Source organism: Pavona decussata, unplaced genomic scaffold (assembly GCF_977016875.1).
Source record: "Pavona decussata unplaced genomic scaffold, jaPavDecu1.1 SCAFFOLD_29, whole genome shotgun sequence".
Classification (NCBI taxonomy): domain Eukaryota; kingdom Metazoa; phylum Cnidaria; class Anthozoa; order Scleractinia; family Agariciidae; genus Pavona; species Pavona decussata.
The window spans coordinates 2,004,690-2,018,090 of NW_028145452.1; the positions used below are offsets into that span (position 1 = coordinate 2,004,690).

Genomic DNA, 13,401 nt, shown 5'->3' on the forward strand with positions numbered 1-13,401 from the left:
ATGAGAACAAGCAAATAGAATTTTAAAAATGCCGCCATTTTGCCGAGTAAGATTGCTCACGCGTGACGAGCATGCGCACTCATGCCGTGCATGTACGGTAATTGAGAGGGTTAGTTTCTAAAGAAACCTTGGTCCTGCGCATGCGTCAGTGGGGAGTAGAAAAGAATGTTTGGTTTTACCAGCAGAGTTGATAAGGTAATTTGGCCAAAGCAAAGACATCGGAGTGCTGATGTTTTGAGCGTTAGTCTTAAGTCAGAGCGAATCAAGGTATTGTGGGTTGTGCGGTAGTGTTTTGCAGTGCCTTGGCAATAGACCATTTCCGAGTTGCTGTGAACCTCACTATGAAAGCGAGGCTAAGTGCAAAACTTTTCATATGAAAATTAGTTTGTTTGCAAATGAGTGAAAACTAATTTTCGTAACAAAAACTTTGCACTTAGCCTCGCTTTCATAATGAGGTTCGAAGCAACTCGCAAATGGTCTATTGTCATTACCTGCACATTTTTCGAGCATGGTTTACTCTTCACCGCTAAAATATTCTCCTTTTTCAGTCAAACGGAATAAATATATATTCTACATCAGTCCCGGAGTATATAAAAAATATATATTTCTCACCAAACAGTTAAATCCAAAACGGCGCATTCTCTATATAACTTATCTAAGGAGTGCCCCACCCCATCCCCGCCTTCTTATTTTGCACATGTGTATGCCGGTGGAGATGGATGAAATTCCACACTGACTAGTCGTCTGAGGTTTGTGGTCGGAACATATTTACTAACCACTGCAGTTTTGAGGAAACTCAAGCTGTGAATGAAAGCTCTTAGCCATCGAATCACAGCCAATTAAAATTACATTTATTAATTACAGCTACCAAAATGTTTTGCCGCGGCACGTGAGATCACGTGCAGGTAGCCGACTGATAGCGATTAAACAGATAAAGAATGCACTTCTGTGAACAGTCTGGTAATCAACGACTTGTCTCTCCGTGATACACAGTGAAAAGCATTACTGAAAGAAATCAAGCAGATCAAAGCTCTATCCTGTGAGATGTAAGTACATCAAGTGAGCAGTTAATAAGGGGGGTTTTTGGGTTATTTTCCGTGTCCTTTTACTATCGTTATTTCAGTTCTGTGTGTCATCTACTTTCAATGGCTTAACGCCGCGTGCCGCGCTTAGGTGAGCCGCTTCAGCTAAAATGAAAACGTGGCAAATACCACAACAGCACTTTTGTGGAGGGTTTTTTTTCCACATCTTTCCTACAGCACTGCTTACAATACTTGTTCTTATTTTAGGCGTGAGCATTCGACTGAAAGACACTTATAGTAGGGGTATCGAATGGTCTTTGCGAGCATGCGAGCAGTGTGTTTATTTTTGCGAGCACGAGCAGTTGACAAATTTTTCTTGCGAGCAGCGAGCACTTTAGAAAATACAGATATGGCGAGCGTCTTTAGAAAAATACAGATGGCGAGCATCTAATAAGATACGTTGTTTTGCGCCAAGTAATAGCTAATAATCTGGCTGACACCTCCAAAAGGGAACAATAGTTACAGGCTGAACTCAGTAGAAGAAAGACTAAAGCCAGAGGTAAGGATGTTTCAACCTTTTCGTTTTAACCATATCATAACTGATTTATCATTTATATACGTATAAAAAGTAACTACAAAGGAGGATTAACGAAATTTCGAGCAATCGAGCACATGTTAACGAGAATGCGAGCATGCGAGCAGTTGCAAAAATTTTGCGAGAACGAGCAAGCGAGCACCCGTTTAATTTTTGCGAGCAATTCGAGCAGAGGCCAAATTTTGCGAGCACTTTAAAATTGAATGAGACCATTCGATACTCCTTATCGTGATATTTGTGTTAAACCTTTTGCAAACTGGATTTTTGGATGTTTTTAATGCTCAACTTCTTAACCCTTAGCATGCTCTAAACAATGAAGTACAGAAATTGCGAGAAATCGACCTTTGCAAACCGGTCGATTTAAATGACAGAATCCGCCTTCCTTGAAAGGAGAAAAAATCGACGGAAGAAATTTTTCCAAACTTACATAAATACGAGGGGCAACAAGATCATAATGTGCAAAACGTTTGAAAAACAGAACCTTTCCATTTCATCCAGCACATTCCGTATCATCACAAACTAGCGTTGTATTCACTGGTTGCTAAACAATACTCTTCAACTTGAAGCGAGTGAATGCGATCATAGAAGGCCGGTTTGTAGCATTTTCTACCCGCAGAAAGACGTAGGCCTGATGCTTAAATACCTCGTAGTATTATGAGGACGTAGTATTTACCCCTGGGGGGAAGGACTTCCCTATTTAAGCTATATAGGTATGTGCGGCGCCAAAGGGTGTGGTTTTTGAGGCGTTTTCGTCTGAAATAGGGTATAACTTTTAAGCATTTCAGTCTGAAAATCTGAAAACGAGCAGGTATTTTACAGAAACCTGTTTGGATTCTAGAAACCAGGTCTAAAAATAGGTATCAAGACCAACTAGGCCTGAAAAAGGGTATTGAACAATTGAACATTTTGGTTTGAAACAGGATCAGAGTTTGGAGAGCTGAGCCGCACGCTCCAACCCAAAATGCCGAGGAGTAACCCCTCCCCCCCCCCCGACCCCTCTCCGTATTCAGTATCACACGAAAGCGAATCTTACGTCGTCATCACAGAAATAAGATTACCTCTTGTTATTAAATCTGCCGTCTGAGAATTTATTTTTATCAGAAATCAAGAATTTTAAACTGGAGCGTGATCGCTTGTAGATCTCCATTACAACCTTACCCTATTTTTAAAGCAAAAACGCAAACCTTCTGCCTTATTTCAAACTGATGACCTCAAACATTATACACATTAGGGCGGTGCGAGGGTGAAAATATTCTGAGGGAAAGATCCCGTCTCGGCGTCAACGAGCAGCAGTTTTCATCGGTACTCTCTGATAAATGTTTTCGCTTTCAAAATTGTGTGAAATAAAGATGTGATGTTTTGCGATCCGTTAGAAAGTTGAACAAACAAATAACAAGTAGGGGCAGATAACAAGCACACTTCCGCCCCCCTAAGGCGAAAACGGTGAAAACGTTTTTATCTGATCAACAAACAACATATACCCATCTTCCACCAAAATCGTCAAATCTTCTCCCTTGTTTGCGACCAAGAAGCTAAACAACCACACTCCAGGGAAACAAATACCAATACAATCAGTGTATGAGAGTTCTTACCGCACCAACGATCCTAAAAAACAACCTGTGTCGAGACTGATAAAACCTTTGACTGGTTTGCGTTTCCGGAAGATTAACCTGTTTATTTCAGTCTGTGGTTGGTATAGGCACGTACGGCTTGTGTTTGAATGATACCTGTACCTAAGCCCAGAAAAACAATGTCCGTAAACGCCGCGAGCCGTAAATATCCCAGCCGACAAACAGAAGAATTGATACCAGTTTAGACTGCACTTTGAGTTGCTCCGCATAGCTTTTTTCACAGACCACAAAAACAAGTGATTAATTAAATCCCCAGCCTTTCTTATTACTTGATTAAGTGAGTAAGTTCGCGTGGTTTCTATGCGATGCTTAAAATTCCATTAAATAAGGAAGCGATTGCACGCCTTCTGCTCGCCAATGGCACGCAATATGCAACACATCTGGGCGTTGCGTGCATCGGCACGTGAAGCACGTGGGGCACGTGATCTGTCAGTCAATAGGTGCTGACAGTTAACATACACGTTTGCCATTTCTCTAAGGGGCTGTTAACATGAAGGGAGGAAGATCCCAGAAGGCGGATCAAACTAGCGACATATGTTTTCTTTATTTAGTTTACACGTAGAAAGAACTTGGCCAGCGCTAGGAAAAACAATGTCCGTGAGAGATAGGAAGATCCTAGCACCATGAAAACTACCTTCGCTAGGAATTAGTCCTTGTACAAGAAACAAATGAGAACAAACATGGCGCAACAAACATGGCTGGATGTAAACCAAACGAAAATTTGTTTTGCCTTCTAGGATCTTCCTGGTGCTAGGATATTCCTCCCCCCAAGTAAACAGCCCCTAAGACTCGAAAGCTTATTTGTCTTTATCACGTACTGAGCCAAATTGATAAGATTTTCACTGTTTCTTAGTTTTGCCTTACATACATAGATACGAGCCTTCTTATTTATTCCTTTGGTTCACCGCAAAGTTTTAAGAAAAACGTAAGCTTGAACAGATTAAATTTCGAAGGTAATCTTACGTTTTCAACGACTGAAGATATAAAAAAGATAAGACTTCCTCTGGAAAAGTCGGAAAAAAAAGAATTGAAACTTACAGACATACAAGAGATAGCAAGTCGAAATATACAAATACTGTAATCTGCAACTCAAAAACAACAGGAAAAAAAAGACAAGAAAAGGAAAAAGAATCCATCATCGGTTGGATTGACCTCTCCACTTCACTTGTTGTTATTAAACGTACATGGAAACCGATACCTCGCCCCATCTGTCTTTCATTCGGTTAATCCTTAGTCACGCAATGGGGCTTTAGTTTGTGAGTCTGGTGCGCATGCGCTCTAGACTTTGTTCGCTGCTATACGCTGGATCAAAGCTATAATTTTCACTCAGGCTGGAGAAGACTACTTAACACCATGCTTCGGTGAGTAAAGTGTTGAATTTTGCTAGATTTGCTTTTAAGACTTGCTACAGCGATCGTAACATGCATCGAATTAATCAAACAAAAGGTTTGGCGAACTTTTTACCGGTTATAGGTCAACGGTTTCGAGAAAGCAAGGTATTTAATGCACGCAGTGCAAGCTCTGTATTCGGCTCTTGAGGACAATAATCCCCCGTTGAGAACAATGAACCCACTTTTCAGGAAATTAACCGCGCGCTCTGTCGAGGACGACTCGAATGTTAACATCTCAACTTATCCATGCTTTCGATAGCCGTGGCTTAACGGCCTTTCGGAGTCGCATTCCGACGTCTTTTGCACAGTTTTGCAAATACCTAGCTGTAGCTGATTAACGATGCATATTTCAGTGAAGAAAATGCAGTCAGACAAAAGCGAAATTGTACATGCACCCAAAACGTTAGTGAGGACAGTCAACATTGTAATTTTGCGGTTCAGGACCGAGATTCAGAAGTTACGAGATTGTAAACGCGCTCCCGTGAAACACTGATCACAGGAATGCCAGTCCGATTGACTTCTAGAAAATTGATTAGACAATCTAAAGTGAAACATTTCAGAAAACATGACCCTTCTAGAGTACCTATTAATAGAATTCTTAATTAAAAGAAGAAGAAACATTTGTTTGTTGAGAAATTTCGGTCGTAGATCATCTAACACAAATAAATTGGTTACGAACAACAAGGTTTGGTAACTCTATATCCACTGGCGATATAAAAGTTTTCTTCTTGTCATAGAGTATTTCTCATCATCAAAATATTTTCTCGTAGAATTAGCTTGTTAAGTATGTAGAAAAGAGCTAAAGGCTTCAAGTTTACTTTGCCTTACTCGTAAACCAAGGGGTTAAAACCTAAAAAATCTGCTATAAAAACAGTTTTCTTTGATGACTAATGCAACATAACCCAAGGGCCACTGAACAATCAAAGCTGTCACGTTGTTTAGCTTGGAAGTTGAGGTTATAGCAAAGGGGTCTTGGATATGCAAGATCTTGGTGGTATGGGTGATTATTAGTATAGATGTGTCTCACAAGCTTTATATGGGAATCCTAATCACCATATGAATATTCGACTGGCTAAAATGAGTGGAATATATGACAGATAGATAGTAATGCTCTAAATAAACCAAACTGATCGCAGGGCTGACACTACGGCAAAGGGCTTATTTATTTGGGCCAATATTTCAGCTGGTACAACTAGTCTTCTTCAGAGGCAGAGTTACAATGAGAAAAACTAACGAGATCCGGCAAGAGATTCGGCGACGAAAAGTATTTGTGTGGCGTGTGATCCGAAGCATTCAAAAGTCTCGAAATACTCTAAGTCCATGGATACAATAGAGAGATTTAGCATCGCGTTTACGGCAAACGGCAAACGCCAGGCTGAAATGTTCTCTTTGATGAAAAACAATGAAGCTTATTTGGTTAAGCTTATCTCCACCCAGTCGGCAACAGCTATCGAGCAAACACGAAAAAGAGAGAAGTGAGTACGGGAAACACAAGTTTATGCATTTTAGAACAAACAGCGGCTTCCCGTTTGGCGTTAGCCGTAAACGCGAAGCTAAATCTCTCTAATATCTTTAAAATATCCTAATGCAAGGGATGTGGCCTGACGGATTAATTATACAAGCTGTTGCAGATTTGACATGATTGAATCCCATCAAAATTTTGCAGAGCTTACTGTAGTACAAGCAGTTGGCGCAATGCAGAATCGCAGACTGAGTTATTCACTAGGGCATCTAGGGGAGTAGCATTGTGCGCATGAAGTACCACTATCCACAAATTACCACTCGCTTAATCTAGTCCGTGATGGATCGTGAAAGAACCACTGTGTAATCTGTTAGTTACATATGTTCCTGGATTAACATTAGGAAGCGCTGCCTGGCTGTTGTTGAGTTGATGTATTATTTTTCAGTTTTGTTAATAACTGAATGTAAAAGTGAAAGTTCACTTTCTATTATGGTTTAGTTATGTTAAGAGAACTTTTGTTACGCAAGTAAAAGTTGTTGAAACAGTTTAAATATTTCCTCATTAATAGAACTTCAGAACAGAACACTGATTTCCAAAAACTAAAATCCATCAGTTAACTTAGCATTATTTCCTCTCTCTTTTCTTGAACAGACTCGTCCATAAAAAACATCCGTTTGGATTAACCTGCATGATACCTATTTTTGAAAGTTCTTTATATTACTGAAGAACTAATGCAGAAAATACGGCCGTAAACTCCAGCAAATTCTACCAGGTTGTATTTCCATGCGGTGTTTCAATCGGACCTTAATAACAAACAACAACTATGAGTTGAGAGTTGAGAGTTGAGACTGATAAAATCCGACGCGTCTGATCCATCAACACACTATCAGAGTTACTGTTCTCTTTTTTGTTTCATTCTGCGGTTGAGGGGAAAAAACATACAGGGCTTTAGCTTTTACCAAACTTAAAGCTTGCAAAACAGCGCCCCTTCAAAAACACCGAGCGCCACTGAAACAACAAGCACGAAGCAGACAATACTCTAATTACCCGCACGTGGAAATCACGGTCAAATGCTGGCTTTAATACGACACCGTTTCAACCTTAACCTTCGACCAACTGAGTTTAATTGAAACATGAAGATAGTAAAGCATTAGTGGTCACAGAACCGAGATAAGAATCTTGGAACAGTCTCTGCATATTTTGCATTGTTCAGTGCTTGTTTTCCGCAGACAGGAAAACATCTTTCGTCGCAAACGATTAACGACAGCAGTTGCATCGAAAGGTCGAGACGCTCTCGATTTTGTTTTTCTTGAGTCCTCGAGCGAAATTTTTCATGAATGATGAGTTTTCATCTCTATTGTATAACTAGTATGCGACCACTCACTAGAAGATTGGGGTCTTGGCACGTGACCTAGCCGAGCCTATTTATAGCACCCTGTCCATTAACCTGATAAGTAATGTGCAACCATCTGCAAAATCTATTCAAACACACCTTCACTGCTTTCTAACTTTATCCCGTTCAGTTTATATATTTAGTGATCATTAAGTCCCACTTTACTTCTTTTTAACACATACACAGGATTATAGCTCTTGGTAACTTTTTTCTCGTATTATATAAAACACGAATACACTCTGTTTTTTTTTTTTTATAAGAACCTTTTTTATAAGAACGTCGAGGCTGAGATTAACCAAAATTTTAAGAACGTATTAAGAACTTTCCTCAGGCTGAGAGTCGATAAAGAACTTTTTTATTTTGCTAATCTGTATAGAAAATCAAGGTAACAAATGTAAATTAACCAAAATCTTAAGGGCATGTTTTCCATAACATTAACAATGGTGACACACATCTCGGTTTGTCATAATTAGCAGTTCTTGATACCATATGTCAGCAGGCAATGCACTTTGATAAGTTTCCTGGTCACGTCCGCATCGATTTACTTAAATACATGAAGTGTATCCCATGTAATTTAAGAACATCTAAAGAACATTTTCAGCCTCAAATCGCAAAAAAAAAAAATATATATAAGAACGAACGTTCAGCCTTGGCTCCAAAATTAGACGTTCTTGTAAAAAAACTGAGAGTATATGGACAAAATATGGACGGATATTTATCAGCGGTGAGCGGACCAAGAAGCGATCAGTTTTCCGAAAACGAAAGGCGAGAAAACTGCGAGCTGCGAGATTACGGCCAAGAACAAATAAAGGTTGTTACACTTGTTATCCTTTGAATATTTTCGTTGGCAGCGTTCAGGATGTTCACTGAAATCACGCGAAGGATGGACTTTGTAGTGTTTTCCGGCAAGCTTTCGACAAGTGTCGACGTTATCGCCTGTTTCAACAGCAAAACGCCTTCCGTCTTGAGATTTTTAGACAGTCTTTCATGGAATTGAAGAGATTCCAAGTGTTGAAAAACTAGAGGATATCACTTGGCAAACTGGAAAGATGTTTGCTAATCTAGATGGAGCAAAATGCGTCACGTGACACATTTTGACCAATCCTAGGCAAGTTAAAACATTTTAAGCCTTAAAACATTACACGTATGTGCACAACCCATGGCGGTGCCCAACAGACTACGAGCACTTCCTGCTTTCACCGAGGGATAGTCAAGGGAGAAAAGAACAAGCGTGTACGCGCTAAAATCGTATTTCACGTAGAAAGGCGACGGGCGTTTCCTGTCTCCATCCACGCAGCAGGCGATTTTCATGCTTTGCACTCGACTCATCGACGAAGGTGGGTTTGGTTTTAGTGGGTTTTAGTCTTCTTCCTCGACTGAAGCTTCGGTAGCAATGGAACGGTTTAAGGCCAGAATCTGAGCTATTCCAATCCTATTTAACACAAAATGCCTCATGTCATTTAGCACAAAGTGTCTCATTTAGTCACCCTATTTGAGACCGTCGCAATTTATACCATCGGCAAAGTTTTATATGATTTTCCCTTGCCGTTGATGACGTTGTTGCTACTTACGTTAACTACTCAAGACATTCGGTCGAGGTTAAGGTGGACGAATTTGAAAACAAGTCTATTTTAAAATGTTTAAGCAAGCAACCGTGGACGATAATCCTGCTGGTATACGTTCGATCAAACTGGTGATCTATAATCGGCGTAATATAGAAAACAAAAAGGATACAAAAGAAGAGACCGATACAACGTATAGAATGGTTAAAAAAGGTTGTGTACTATATTTCGGCTAGGCAAACCAGTCTTCTTCAGCCTCATCAAGACCGTATATAGTGAAATTTCAAACCCTTTTCAAAACAAAAAATGGCTACAAACCATAGCGGCGCGTCCCCGTTCGTTTGGGTCACTGCACTGATATAAAATAGCGTCCCCCCAATCCCTCCCCTCCCCTCCCAGACACAAATAACTAAAAAAGACCTGACTGGTTCGTGATTCAAGACACGCAACGGCTAACGGAATGAAAACAATGACACCATTGAGAAACCTCTCGGTGCATATTTTAAAAACAGGAACGTAACTCGTAATTCGATAGAAAAACGATTTTCACACAGCAGGAAAGCAACCCAGTTTATTTTAAAACTTGACCCTTTAGTCAGAGGTAGCCCAAGCTCGAAATAGGAGCGCTAGTTACGCAACGGTTCAAAAATATAAGGATTTGTATGGGAGAAAAATGTTTTATTATAGTGTCCACTATAATGGACAGTATCGGCAGTGAAAACTAAAATGACGATAACTCGCTGAAATCGCACCAGATCGACCTGAGGAGCCAGCAAACGCCAAGTAATACACAAGGGAAAAGGGTAAGTTGATTTTATTTGCAAAATATACACTTTTATGAATTTTCGAAGCAAAACCGTTGAGTTCCCATACAAACCCTTATAGATCGAATATTTCGAAATACTTGTAACACAACACCGCTTATCAGCAAGAGTCACGTCCGTGATTACTAATAGTGCGCTTGGTTAGCCTGTGGGACTCACTGGAATCGCGCTAAATCGCCCTAAAAACCACATTGGAGGCAAGAAATACACAAGAGAAGTAAAATGGGTGATTTTTGTTTAAAAATTCGTTCATATTTTTAGCCTCCAAAATAAACCGTTTTTCTCCCATACAAATCCTTATATTTTTCAACCGTTGCGTAACTAGCCCTCATTTCGAGCTTGGACTCACTGGAATCGCACTAAATCGCCCTAAAAAACCACATAGGAGGCAAGAAATACACAAGAGAAGTAAAATGGGTGATTTTTGTTTAAAAATTCGTTCATATTTTTTGTCTCCAAAATAAAACGTTTTTCTCCCATACAAATCAGTCCTTATATTTTTCAACCGTTGCGTAACTAGCGCTCATATTTCGAGCTTGGGCTACCTGTGATATGTTTAGTTTACTGAAAGAAACGAACTTTGGACTTCATGTAATGTAGCACGCCCGAGTACTTCATTCAAATAGAAGGCAGCGTTTGTGCAAACTGACTTTCCTATGATTGTACAAGGTGGGTCTAACTTTTGAATTTGCGGATGAAATTTAAAGGTGTAACCAAGAAGGCTATGTAATTATAAGGAAGTTCTAGCTTTAGAGTTGGGCAACGAAATTCTGAAGAATAACCATCCAAATGAAAACTATATATAGTCATCTCTCGCTTTGCAGACACCTCGCTATTACCGACGCCCCGATAATACGGACAGCAGCTAAATCCACGGCAAAAATAGATTACAGACATTTGCCTGAAATAAATTCCCGCTATTACGGACTCTCGCTATAAGGACACTATATACGTGCCAACTTTTTCTGAGTCAAACGCATGAGCTTTTTGCCTCGCGATGAGCGGGATTTCCGAAAACATCCGAGCCACTCCCGAAGATTCCGACGATTTTCCAAAGACTTCCGAGCATTGCCGAGAATGTCCGAAGATGTTTCGACGACCTTTGAGCACTTACGATTTGAACGGATTGTAGACATTTGAAAGCTTTTGCGATTGTTATAAAAAGCAAAGAAATAATACATTACAAATCTGAAATTAAATGAATTGTTTTTAGAACAACTCGTCCGGATTTGTGAGTCAGGCGTGAGAAATTGTCCTTGATGCGTGAGATCGCTGTTTTTAGTCCGCAGGCGTGAGTCCACAATGCGTGAGAGTTGGCAGGTATAACACTAACTCGAGGTACCGAGGGTGTCCGCCTTAAAAGGAGTTGACTGTAGAATCCATCAAATGAAACCCGAGCGATGTGTTAATTTATTAACCTGTTAACGGTGGTTGTAACTTAAGTCTGTGAAAGAAATCCTAAATAATGACTATTCACGTGAAACAAAATGGGCAAAACTACAATGTGGTATCATTTAAAAACGGTAATTTGGAAAGGTCCAAAGATCATACGAAAAAGTTTTCCTGCTTTGTCCAGAGTGTGTTCTGTCAGTAGCGAAGGAGAAAATGGAGCAGGCCCTCTATAAAAGACAAAGCTATTTCCGCATTGTAAACGGCCACTGTAAATGGCCATTGTGAATTGGCGCGTGCGACTTTAATTTACATATGCCTTTAATTTTAATTACAATGCTTATTTCTACAATACTATTAAGAAAGTATTGTAAAAATGAAGACTGCTGCTTTCGAAAACAACTTGCCGCCTGTATTCACAGCGTTCGTGGTCGCTAGAAAACTACTGCAAGAGTCCGCATGATCGTCCGCACGTAACTCAGAAAAAAAAAAATGTAGGGCCGTGAAATGTGGTTTAAGTAAACTGATTAGCGACGCTTCGACCGGAAAAGAGGTCGTGATAATCCAAATATCCTTTTAATTCCAGCTTCAAAGTTTCGGTCTTTCGCGTCTGTGGATAACACACTAACATCCATAGAATTAAAAGCTCTTGTTAGGAAATACTTTCCGCCATTTTGCTGAAGATGGTTCTCACTTTTGACTCTGTGGATGAAATCCTAAAGTGTGACCATTCAAGTGAAAGCTACTGAGCAGAACTTACCTGCGGTACTGTTTATTATGTTGTAAAAGGCGGTTCTAACGTTTGAGTTTGTGGATTAAGTATCACCACTCAAATGAAAGCTACGAACAGTACCTTCTGGTTTGCTGTCGTTTTTTTTTAACATTTTACAACAAAGGAATTTGCCTTTTTGAAAACTTTGAAGTTGGGGCGGGCAAAACGAGAAACGGGTCACGTAAAGGGTCATTTCTTGGGGTGTATGCTTGCGTCTCTGCACGATTGTTCACGTGAAAAACCGCAGGTTTATTGACTGTCCTACCTCACACCAGCAGCGCTATCTTGGGCAATCCACAGCTGTTGGCGGAGTCTTGCGGCAAGCTGATGATCCTGTGTAAGTAATAATGTGTTGTACGTTATTCATAACGTCCACAATTTCACCAGGGACGGAAAATGTAAATATCGCTAAAAGCTACAATTACAGGGTTAAAATTCCCAGCCAATGATGACTGAATTTTGGGCGATCATATACGTGCAGACATGAGCAAAAGAGAGAGCGTTCTCAAACGCCAAGTGCGAGTTTCGGCATGAAAATGTTTTCGTTTAATAAATCATCGATAGTTGAGCAGAATATATTCAATGTTCCCATAAGGGGGTGGCGGGAATGTACGTGTTCGTGGTCCATTCAACGAAAGCCGCTCATTGCCGATGAGGAAATTTCTGTGCCGGTGTGTATCGCCCTGTATTGGGCAGTTCCTTTTTTTTATGAGTCTGTGGGTAAAATGCTAAACTGTGGGCATTAAAAATTACAGTAAAAGCTACTGAGCAGTACTTCACTGCAGTGCACTGTCCTGTTTATGATGCAACATACAAAGTGATTCTATCTTTTGAGTCTGTCGATGAAATCCTAAAGTGTGACCATTCAAATGAAAGCTACTGAGCAGTACTTTCCTGTGGTACTGTTTATTATGCTGTACAAGGTGGTTCTTACTTTTGAGTCTGTCGATGAAATCCTAAAGTATGACCATTCAAATGAAAGTTACTGAGCAGTACTTTCCTGTGGTACTGTTTATTACGCTGTACAAGGTGGTTCTTACTTTTGAGTCTGTCGATGAAATCCTAAAATGTGACCATTCAAATGAAAGCTACTGAGCAGTACTTTTGTGTGGTGCTGTTTATTATGCTGTGTACAAGGTGATTCTCACTTTTGAGTCTGTGGATGAAATCCTAAACTGTGGGCATTGAAAATTAAAGTGAAAGCTACTGGGCAGTACTTTATTGCGGTGCTGTTTATGATGCTACATACAAAGCGATTATAACTATTGATTCTGTGGATGAAATCCTAAAGTGAGATCATTGAAATGAAAGCTACCGAGCAGTACTTTCCTGCGGTGCTGTTCTGAATATTACACTGAAC

General features: G+C 40.0%; 2 protein-coding genes across 2 annotated transcripts in view; one reads left to right on the forward strand and one right to left on the reverse strand.

Annotated features, from left to right (window-relative positions):
* The window catches only part of LOC146484904 (uncharacterized), a 92,533-nt gene that overhangs the window by 32,307 nt on the left and 46,825 nt on the right, over positions 1-13,401 (forward strand). The window lies entirely within an intron of this gene.
* LOC146484905 (uncharacterized) overlaps positions 1-13,401 on the reverse strand; it is a 28,010-nt gene that overhangs the window by 3,042 nt on the left and 11,567 nt on the right. The window contains exon 3 of the mRNA XM_085104388.1: positions 12,307-12,374. Within this exon, the coding sequence (XP_084960514.1) occupies positions 12,307-12,374 (68 nt within the window). The remainder of the gene's footprint in view (positions 1-12,306; positions 12,375-13,401) is intronic.